At 32.1% G+C, this 11,426-nt stretch overlaps 1 protein-coding gene across 1 annotated transcript; it reads right to left on the reverse strand.

Moving 5' to 3' along the window:
• Positions 1–7,322: 7,322 nt before the first annotated feature.
• LOC149419557 (uncharacterized) lies at positions 7,323–11,086 on the reverse strand. Its single transcript, XM_089637604.1, has 4 exons — positions 10,901–11,086; positions 9,814–9,911; positions 9,433–9,558; positions 7,323–7,352 (listed from the first exon to the last, which is right to left on the reverse strand). The coding sequence occupies exons 1-4, from the start codon at positions 11,070–11,072 to the stop codon at positions 7,323–7,325; spliced, it is 426 nt and encodes a 141-aa protein (XP_089493730.1). The 5' UTR covers positions 11,073–11,086.
• Positions 11,087–11,426: the final 340 nt, after the last annotated feature.

Here is an 11,426-nt window from a genome sequence, read left to right on the forward strand (position 1 = left end):
GTAGTGATTTTTCAAAAAATGTTTCTTTATGCAGATTTTGATATTGATTTCGCTTCAGACAATCATTTTTACTACGAATCCAAAATATAAGTCCATTCGGCGCCATAGAACCTGAAAAAACTACTTTGAAAGGTCGAACCCAAGTTTAGCATTTGTGCATGTAAGAATTATGATTTTTTGAGAATTGCTAAATTAAGAAGAATTTAGTTGAACTAATTATTTTATAAAATATTGCTTTAATTAATTATCTAGAAGAAGATAATGAAGTAGATTTTTTAAGAACTAACGATCTACAACAGTGGATAAATATTAAAAAAAGTGATGTAGGGGAATTAATTTGTATTCATGTAAATATCAGATCATTATGTAAGAATTGAGATGTTTTGCATGTTTATTTAAGAAATTGTTGTGAGCGTATAGATATTTTAAGAATAAGCGAAACAAATATACAAGCTGACCAAATTAATATGTATGAGATTCCGGGCTAATCAAATTACAACTATTGTCGTAATAATAAATCAGGTGGGGACATATCGCTATATATAAGAAACAGTATGGTATTTAAACAATCACCACTAGAATCAAATTATTTTGAAAATGTTTTTGGTGTAATTACTCTTCCAAATAAACAAAGTTTGAGTATATCGTCCACCGAATCTTAACAAAATATCTTTTATTAGGGAAATTGAATATATTCTGACGGATTTCATAGGCCTTCGAGACAATTTTTGTTCTTTGGGGACACTAATATAAACTTGATAAATTTTCATGATCCTGTAGTAAACTCATATGAAAATATTCTTGCAAGCAATTATTTGATCAAATGCATAGACGGTGTGACGCGGGAAGCAATTGTTAGCGGGCGCATAACACAATCATGCATAGATCATATATACGTTATGTACAGTAACGGGCTTAAACAAGTGGACTCGCTATCAGCGTGTGTATGCGAGATTTCCATAGCAGATCACTATATGACCGCCGATAATATTAAATATGATGTGCAAAAAGAACCATTAAAAAACATGAAAAAGATAACAATTTTGTCCCAAAAACATATTGATTATCACATCCGAGAAATACACTGATATTCTTTACTTAATGAACAAGAAAGTACCATTTTGTATCATCAAATTAAAAATAACTTCATTAATTTATATGAAAAAAGCACCGTGTCATTTTTTGAAAAACCAACCAAAAGACCACATGCGATCAAAAAAATGGATAACTACAGATATTTTAGAGTTAATAAAAAAAGGATTTATTGTTTCGAAAAATTCTCCTTGTAATAAAACTTATGAAAATGAATACAGGTCCATGCGAAATAATGTCAACAAATTAATTACTAAAAGAAAAAATTGTTATTTTAAAGATAAATTCAAACGTAGTTTCAATAATACTAAGCAAACATGGGATGAAATAAATAAAATGTTGGGAAGAAAAACTTAAAGTAATTGTGATGAAGTCATCTCATGATATGTGTTAAAGGAACAGACGGTGGAAAGTGTAACAAACAAATATGTAAATTATTTCTCAGATAGTATAAGCCAAATGTTGCACAGATATGATTTTAAGGCATCCAATGTTAATCAAATAGAATTACCTCACAGTATGTATTTACCAGAGGCAACTCTCACTGAAATAAAAAATATTGTTAAAAAAATGAAAAATTCAAAATCCTCGGGAATGGACAACATAAGAATGTACGTCATAAAAAGACATATAGATATTTTAGGACCCATTATAACGCACTTAGTTAATAGACTTATTATAGAAGCTGAATTGCCAAATGATTTTAAATGTTTATTTTTTGGAATAACTTTATTGAGTAAAACCTCAAATTGTAATATTTAAATATTGAAGACAATATTAATGATGTCTAAACGAAAATCTGAAACAGAAAAATCAGAAAAGGAAAAACATAACGGTCAAATCTGGGACTCCAGATGTGACCGTTATGTTTGTATGTAGGTCTAATGACCTACATACAAAGGAGGAAAGCAATCAGAAATAGGAAACTATCGACCTATCAGTATCTTGCCTGCAATTGAAAAAAATTTTGAAAAATATATTTCCTTAAAATTAAATAAATACTTTAATAAAAATTTGGCATTATAGACCAAAAGCAATATGGCTTTCAAAAGAAAAAAAGCACAGAAAATTTATTACAGGATTTTTCAAATTATATTAATAATGAATTAAACCATAAAAAGACATGTTTTAGTACTATTTATAGATAACTCCAAAGCGTTTGATACAATTGACCCACAGAAATTATTAAAGGTAACCTACTTAATTTGTTTAAAAAATATTTATTTAATAGACATATCTGTGTAAAAATATTAGAAAAAATGAGTGGGAGGAAAAAAATCTGTGCTGGAGTCCCGCAGGGGTCGATTTTCGGTCCAAACCTTTATATTATATTTGTATCAATAATGAAATTTTATTTATATATTTAGAAACTTTGTATATGCTGACGACACTGCTCTTGTCATATCTGATGAACAATTATCCATTGCGATTAAATATATGCAACATGACGTTACGTCCCTGATAAAATGGTAACATGACCAATGAATACCAAGAAAAGTAAATTGATACACATACGGTCTCCACATGCTTCATATCAGATCATGCCTAAAATAATTTCACATAACTTTATATGTATTCATCAAAACATTTTACAGCCATGTATGTGAAAGTATTGAAATGGTAAATGAGTACGTTTATTTGGGGGTGACTGTTGATTGTCATTTCAAATGGGATACACAAATAAATAAAACTTGCAAGCGGCTGAAAGCGATAGTGGGTAGGATATACAAACTGAAATGTTTCGTTCCGGTGAATATTTTAAAAATTATTTACCTATCACTCGCAGAATCAAATTTACGGTATGGTTTAACTACTTGGGGTCACTCTTGTAAAACTAATTTAAACTACCAGCAATCAGTACAAAATTCTATGGTTAAGTTATTAGCTAAAAAAACATATTTTTTCACAGAGACGAAACAAATCATTGTTGTATCGGAATTTAACAATATTACCGGTCTTATTATGGTACAAAATATTGTTTCCACATATATCTGAGTCTGATTATAAAAAGAAAGTGAAACATGAATATAATACAAGGTTTACAAAGAATGAAAGGATGCTTGTTCCAAAATAAAATAATAAATACGGACGGCGAACCCTAGAATTTAACGTGCAAAAAATGCTAAACATGTTACCCATTAATATAAAAAAATTGCGATTCTACAAATATATTGAGATATATGCTGAAACGATGGTTACTAAATAGAGATAGTTTAAATAAATTTAGATGTGTTAATTGTATAATTATAGTAATAATAGTATGGGTGTATGAATGTAATTGATCACAAATATCCTGTTGACAAACTGCTTTATTGCAGTTTAACGGGATTGTAGCTTGAAAACCAATAAAAAAAAGAAAAAAATAAAAAAATAAAATAGTTATAATTTCGCATCAAACCATGGATTATAATATGAATCCAAAATTTCAGTCCATTCGGCGCCATAGAATCTGAGAAAACGACTTTATAAGTTCGAACACAAGTCTTCAAATCGTGCCCGTAAAAATAATGATATTTCCAGAATTGCTTTTTTAAGCAGATTTTGATATTGATTTCGCTACAGACAATCATTTTTACTACGAATCCAAAATATAAATCCATTCGGCGCCATAGAACCTAAAAAAACTACTTGAAAGGTCGAACCCAAGTTAAGCATTTGTGCATGTAAGAATTATGATTTTTTGAGAATTGCTACATTAAGAAAAATTAAGTTATAATTTCGCATCAGACCATGTATTTTAATATGAATCCAAATTTTCAGTCCATTCGACGCCATAAAACCTGAAAAACGACTATATAAGTTCGAACACAAGACGTGAAATCGTGCCCGTAAAAAAGTGATTTTTCTAGAAATGCTTCTTTAGGCTGGCCGCATACATACGTTTTTCGTATTCGATTTCCGAATTCGTTTTCCGTATTCGGATATCCGAATGCACGGAATCAGTAGAAAATACATTAACTGCCGCACACGTTCGTTTTAGTTCCGAACGGAACAAATTCCTTACGCACGTTCCGAATGCCAGCCGGCGCGTTCTTAGAAAACGAATGGAAAAAACCTAATGACGTCATGTGGAACGCAGCTATTGCATACAGTTTGTTTGTGCCGACGCAAACGTACGGAAATTTCCATTCGTAATTCAGTATTGCCAACGGATCTTGACCTAATATCGCCGTTTCTCATACATAAGGTAGCGTAAAGTAGCCGAATTTGCTGTTAGGTGGGACATGTTTAAAATTGATGTTTTACGTGAAAATAAAAAATTTGCTAGAGAATTTCAAGAAAATATAAAATTTGGTCCCCGGAAAAATAAATTTCATGGGGGGGGGGGGGGGGGGTGGCTAGAGAATTTCGGGACATAGCTTAATTGGCGACCAGACGATGGAGGACGACGATTTATTACCAATTGCATTTCTGTTAATAATGAAGAAGAAAAAGAAACGTCGGTATTGGGTACACCCATTGAATACTCGGAGAATCTACGAGAGTCCGTTTTATCTGAAGCGAGCTAAGTTACGAGCACACCCAGATAAATTCTTTGATTTCTACAGGATGTCAATAAATTCTTTTGATGAACTTCATAATGGCATACGTGATAAATTGATAAAGCAAAATACCTGCATGAGATTATCTATGGATACGGAAGAAAAACTAACCATAACCTTGAGGTAAATTCTCTTTATTTTTATATCAATATTTATTTTAAAAAAAAACAAATCCAATATCTTATTGTGGTTAAAGTTTAGGTATTTTCCAATATTATCTTCCTGTTCTTGTCCTTGAGATTGTAGAACTAAAAAATCGCTTCGGTATCCTCGTCATGTTGAAGATTATCACCATGTAGAGATGTAGAAGGTGATGTGTAGTGATGACGCGGTGGTCGAAGCGGTGGCAGACGTGTAATAGAGTTAATAACCACTCTGGAATTGTTTGGGGCAGATTGATAATAAGTGGTTTTATTTTTTCGTAGGAAGCAATCACTTTGTGGTTAGACATATTATATTAAATCAAATAAAACACTTTGTTTATTAACCACGACTTTATTATTATTACATCTACCGGTTTCGCTACGGTCGAGCTTCATCAGGATGTGAAATATAACTAAAAACTAAGACAGAGGTGATGCATATTTATAGGAAAACAGAGGGAGACAGAATATAATACATTATAAAAGTGGGAGGAGTCAAATATTACATAGGCATAGTGAATTGAAGATATATAATAACAATTAACATTTTTACATGAATTATACATATAATAATACATTTTAAAGACATAAGAAAAAGCATAAACTTATTATTTAAGAGTGGAAAGGATTCTGGGAAACAAGTTAAATATAGGACTATAGAATGTGTTTTTTTGATTAGATAAATTAACTTGTGTATTTAATAAATGGTCTGATAAGTTACTGTTTATAGATTTCCTGATTTCTAATGATTCTAAATTGTCTAATCTAATGCCTATACTATTTTTAAGTAAGAGGCTAGTACCTGTTATTTTATCAAATCTATGGTCTGCTGATATTAAGTGGTTGGCGAGTTCCGAAAAACCTTTACCATTTAAACACCGTACATGTTCCTTCACTCTGGTGTTTACATTGCGCGATGTTTTACCTATATAAAAGGCGGGACAATCACTACAGTTGAGTTTATAAATACCCGAATGGCTTAGTATGTCATCCTTGTCTTTAGTATTAATCAAAAATTTTCCTAGGGTATTGTTTGTATAAAAGGCAGGTTTAATATCTAAAGGAAGGTTCCTAACGCTTTGATTTGAAAAATTATTTATAAATAAAATCCTACGCCAGTGGTGAATAGGGGTGTTGATATTAATTGGCGGAATACTGCTATATAGAAATTTGTTTGTGGAAATATGTTTTTGTTTTTTATTAAGAATTTTATCAATTAAGGCCGAATCATAGCCATTATTTGCTGCTATTTGTTTTATTATTGATAATTCATTTGAGAAATTATTGGTAGATAGAGGGACGGAAATTAACCTATGTATCATTGAATGGAACGCTGCATGTTTATGGGAGATGGGATGATTAGAAGTATTGTGGATGGTTATGTCTGTGTAGGTCGGTTTTCGGTATATGTTAAATTCAATTCTATTATTTATCAGGGTGAGCGTGAGGTCTAGAAAATTTAGAGAAGCATTGACACCTACTTCTAGGGTAAACTGAATTTGGGTATGGAAAGAATTTAAAAGCTGGAGGAAGATATTTAACTGTCGATCCGTACCTGACCAAATACAAAATATGTCGTCAACATATCTTTTCCATATTAGCACATTTTTTAGGAGCGGCGATTTACAAGTAAAAATTTTATTTTCTAAATTATCCATAAATAAATCCGCGATCAAGGGTGAAGTTGGAGAACCCATCGCCAATCCGGTAGTCTGGTTATAGATGATGTTATTAAATTTAAAATAATTTTGATTTAAGCAGACATTAAACAAACGAGAGAGGTCATTACTAAAGTCACATGGTAATTTAGAGTTAGTCAGTAATTCACTAATTAAAGATTTACATTCTGTTGTTGGGATATTAGGGAACAAGTTCACTACATCAAAAGAAATGAGTTTACTGTTACTAGGAATAGTTAGGTCTTTTAAGTCGTTAATTAGTTCTAATGAATTTTTAATAGTATGTTTTGGGGAAAACACTTTAGAATTATTGAACACATTAGTAATAAATGATGCTAATTTAAAATTTGGTGACTCACAGGAAGAAACCACAGGTCTAATAGGGGTGTTAGCTTTATGGATTTTTAGAACTCCATATAACTTGGGGACTTTAGGGTTTTTTGTCAAAAATTTTACTTGGTTATGTGAGTTATCTATAAAGATTGGGGTTTTACATGATTTTAAAGCATTTTTAACATTATTGAGGAATTTACTTGTTGGATCTTGGGATAGGGTCTCCACATTACCATTATTAATGAAATCACCCATTTTTGAATGATAATCACATTTATTCATAATAATAACAGTATTTCCTTTATCGGCTTTAGTTAGAATTAATTGGTCTTTCTCTAACTTTTTACGAATGTTTAACAAGTGGCGTGTTTCTGGATTAGGCATGGGTTTAAATTTCGGTATTAGATTTTTTAATAAATCAGCACTTTTATAAAAGAACGGGTTTGGACTGTTATGCAGGGCGGTCTCTATGTCGACGGCAACATTTTCAACTGCGTCGTTGAAACTGGTTTTGTTATAGTTTAAATTATATTTTAGGCCTTTCGACAGAAGGGCCAGTTCATCTGGAACAAATTGTGTAGACGACAGGTTCTGCACTCGATCAAAGAACTGGTGATTTGTATCAACAGGTATGTTATTGTGGATATTATCTACGAGGCACAAGTTTTTTAGTTTGTTTTCTAAAATTTCACGTTTTTTAAAAACTTTTAAGGATGCAAAGTATCTGACTTTATCGTCAAACATATCCCATTCCACTGGGTGAAGTACATGAACTAACTCCGTGTGCAAGACATGTAATTTTAGTTTAATGCTGTTTCGTTCTTTGTAAGCATTTTTTAAATCTTCTTTAAGCCATGCTATTTTGGCTTTTAACACTGAAGATTTCGGAGTTAATTTGATATTTATGCGGTTGAAATGACCACTTAAATAGTTAGGGAACACTTTGAATTTTAAACACTGTTTATAGAAAAATATATTAATAGACATAACTCTGTACTTAATTGTATAGTTTTTATACATTGTTGCTATATTAGCTGTACTTGCTGATATTATTTTTTCGTAGGAAGCAATCACTTTGTGGTTAGACATATTATATTAAATCAAATAAAACACTTTGTTTATTAACCACGACTTTATTATTATTACATCTACCGGTTTCGCTACGGTCGAGCTTCATCAGGATGTGAAATATAACTAAAAACTAAGACAGAGGTGATGCATATTTATAGGAAAACAGAGGGAGACAGAATATAATACATTATAAAAGTGGGAGGAGTCAAATATTACATAGGCATAGTGAATTGAAGATATATAATAACAATTAACATTTTTACATGAATTATACATATAATAATACATTTTAAAGACATAAGAAAAAGCATAAACTTATTATTTAAGAGTGGAAAGGATTCTGGGAAACAAGTTAAATATAGGACTATAGAATGTGTTTTTTTGATTAGATAAATTAACTTGTGTATTTAATAAATGGTCTGATAAGTTACTGTTTATAGATTTCCTGATTTCTAATGATTCTAAATTGTCTAATCTAATGCCTATACTATTTTTATGTAAGAGGCTAGTACCTGTTATTTTATCAAATCTATGGTCTGCTGATATTAAGTGGTTGGCGAGTTCCGAAAAACCTTTACCATTTAAACACCGTACATGTTCCTTCACTCTGGTGTTTACATTGCGCGATGTTTTACCTATATAAAATAGGAAAATTTTTGATTAATACTAAAGACAAGGATGACATACTAAGCCATTCGGGTATTTATAAACTCAACTGTAGTGATTGTCCCGCCTTTTATATAGGTAAAACATCGCGCAATGTAAACACCAGAGTGAAGGAACATGTACGGTGTTTAAATGGTAAAGGTTTTTCGGAACTCGCCAACCACTTAATATCAGCAGACCATAGATTTGATAAAATAACAGGTACTAGCCTCTTACATAAAAATAGTATAGGCATTAGATTAGACAATTTAGAATCATTAGAAATCAGGAAATCTATAAACAGTAACTTATCAGACCATTTATTAAATACACAAGTTAATTTATCTAATCAAAAAAACACATTCTATAGTCCTATATTTAACTTGTTTCCCAGAATCCTTTCCACTCTTAAATAATAAGTTTATGCTTTTTCTTATGTCTTTAAAATGTATTATTATATGTATAATTCATGTAAAAATGTTAATTGTTATTATATATCTTCAATTCACTATGCCTATGTAATATTTGACTCCTCCCACTTTTATAATGTATTATATTCTGTCTCCCTCTGTTTTCCTATAAATATGCATCACCTCTGTCTTAGTTTTTAGTTATATTTCACATCCTGATGAAGCTCGACCGTAGCGAAACCGGTAGATGTAATAATAATAAAGTCGTGGTTAATAAACAAAGTGTTTTATTTGATTTAATATAAGTGGTTTTATTTTGCGAAGAAGATGAACTAAAGGTTGCCAATGGAGATTGCGTTTTATATAACATATTAGGTGAAGTTTCTGGTACAGGAATATATGAAAAAGAGGGGGAATGATCACGGCTTGATGCTGGCGTTACTGAACGGTGACTGGAGTTATCATAACTCAGTGAAGAAGATGGAGATGAATTGTACTCAGCATTATTTTTTTTTACCAACTGCAGCATTCCCAATTTAAAATCAATTTTTTGATTTTCATTCATATGTTTCATATATGTTCTAAAGCTCAATAAAAATTTCATGTCATCGTCTTCTACTTCTTGTCGTTTCTGATTGGCTTTCTGTTGATTTTGATGTAGGATACTGAGTATTTGGGAGGGGATATCCTTTTTCTTTCGTTTTGAACTATTTGCAGATGGAGGTTGTAATAAATTTGTATATTCATCTACTTGTTCCTCGCTGTGTTCTTCTTGCGTTTCAGATTCTTGTGAAGTATTATTGTGTAAATCATCGGATTGATAGTTTCCTTCGGTATTTCTTTTATCGAATACCGGTATAAGAAAATACAAAAGGTCTGCATAAACATATTTTTTAACCTTTTTAGCGGCACTGCCTGTAAGAGCGCTTTTATTTTTTTGTATGTTTTTTCGAAAGTAGTCTCTTATGTGTGTCCATTTTTTCTTTTCCTCAGCACCTGAAATATAATAATATTATTTTAAATCTTTTTTTCAGATTCCTGGCAACTGGTAAAAATTTTGGAGAGTTACACTTTGAATATTTGATGGGGAGCAGGACCGTATCAGCCGTAGTTAAAGAAACCTGTACAGCAATATGGGATGTATTTCAACCTTTGGAAATGAAGCCACCATCTTCAAAAGAACGTTGGCTAGAAATTGCTGAAAATTATTATAGAAGAACCAATTTCCCTAATTGCGTAGGTTCAGTGGATGGGAAACATATTCGTTTGATTTCTCCTCTGCATAGTGGATCTGCCTTTTATAACTATAAACATTTCTACTCTGTTGTACTATTAGCAGTGGTAGATTCTGACTACCGTTTTATAGCTGTAGATATCGGTGCTTATGGCAGAGACAGCGATAGTAATATCTTCAACAACTGGAATTTTGGAAAAAAGCTAACTCAAAACCGCCTTAATATGCCTGAAGCAAAATCTCTGCCGAATACCAATGACACACCTCTACCTTTTGTGTTTCTTGGCGATGAAGCGTTTCCACTGAATAAAAATTTTATGAAACCATATCCGAGAAGTAATCTCAATACCCAACGCAGAATCTTTAACTACCGCCTCAGCAGATCACGACGTGTAGTGGAATGTGCCTTCGGCATTCTCTCGAATAAATGGAGAATTTTTCACACTAGCATGACATTTCCACCAGAATTTGCAGTATTAGTAACAAAGGCAGCGTGTGTGTTACATAATTTTGTACGCAAAAGAGACGGCTATCGATTTGAAGATACTCTGACACATTACTTCGAAGATATACCTTTCCGTAGTCCACAACACAGATCCACAAACCGAGGTCGAAACATAAGAGACAATTTTACCGAGTACTTTATGACACCGGCAGGGGAAATATCGTACCAATATAACGAGAGAATTAATAATTTACAAGAATAAATATGGCCACTATTGTAATAAAAAGTATGTAGAAAATATCTTACCTTTGTTTTCTCTGTCCACTTTAGTGCACGTGTCCCAATCCTTTATAACCTCTTTAAATACATTCTCCCAGGCCAAATCTTTGACATCTCTGTTGTGATAGTCGTTATCATGAATATCCCACAGGCAGGGGTATTTTTCAACAGCCAATATTAATGTTTCTGCCTCACACATTATCGTGTTGCGATTCAAATACAAGGAATACGTCCGATGCACGCGGTGCCGGTGCGATATAATGATCAGTGTTGCCAACGAGGGCGATATATCGCCATTTAGGCTACTCAGAACGAGAATCGACGCCGAAAAAATCTAAAAGACGACTGGTCGCCAATTAGGCTACTTCAAAAACATCAATTTTAACACTTAAAAACATCAATTTTAAACATGTCCCACCTAACTGCAAATTCGGCTACTTTAGGCTACCTTATGTATGAGAAACGGCGACATAAGGTCAAGATCCGTTGGCAACACTGGTACTGACGTTAATACATTCCGAATGAAGAAAAACGAACGTTTGCGCAAGTCTCA

This window comes from Hesperophylax consimilis, chromosome 12, assembly GCF_061612785.1.
Source record: "Hesperophylax consimilis isolate HC1 chromosome 12, BYU_Hcon_1.0, whole genome shotgun sequence".
Taxonomy (NCBI): Eukaryota; Metazoa; Arthropoda; class Insecta; order Trichoptera; family Limnephilidae; genus Hesperophylax; species Hesperophylax consimilis.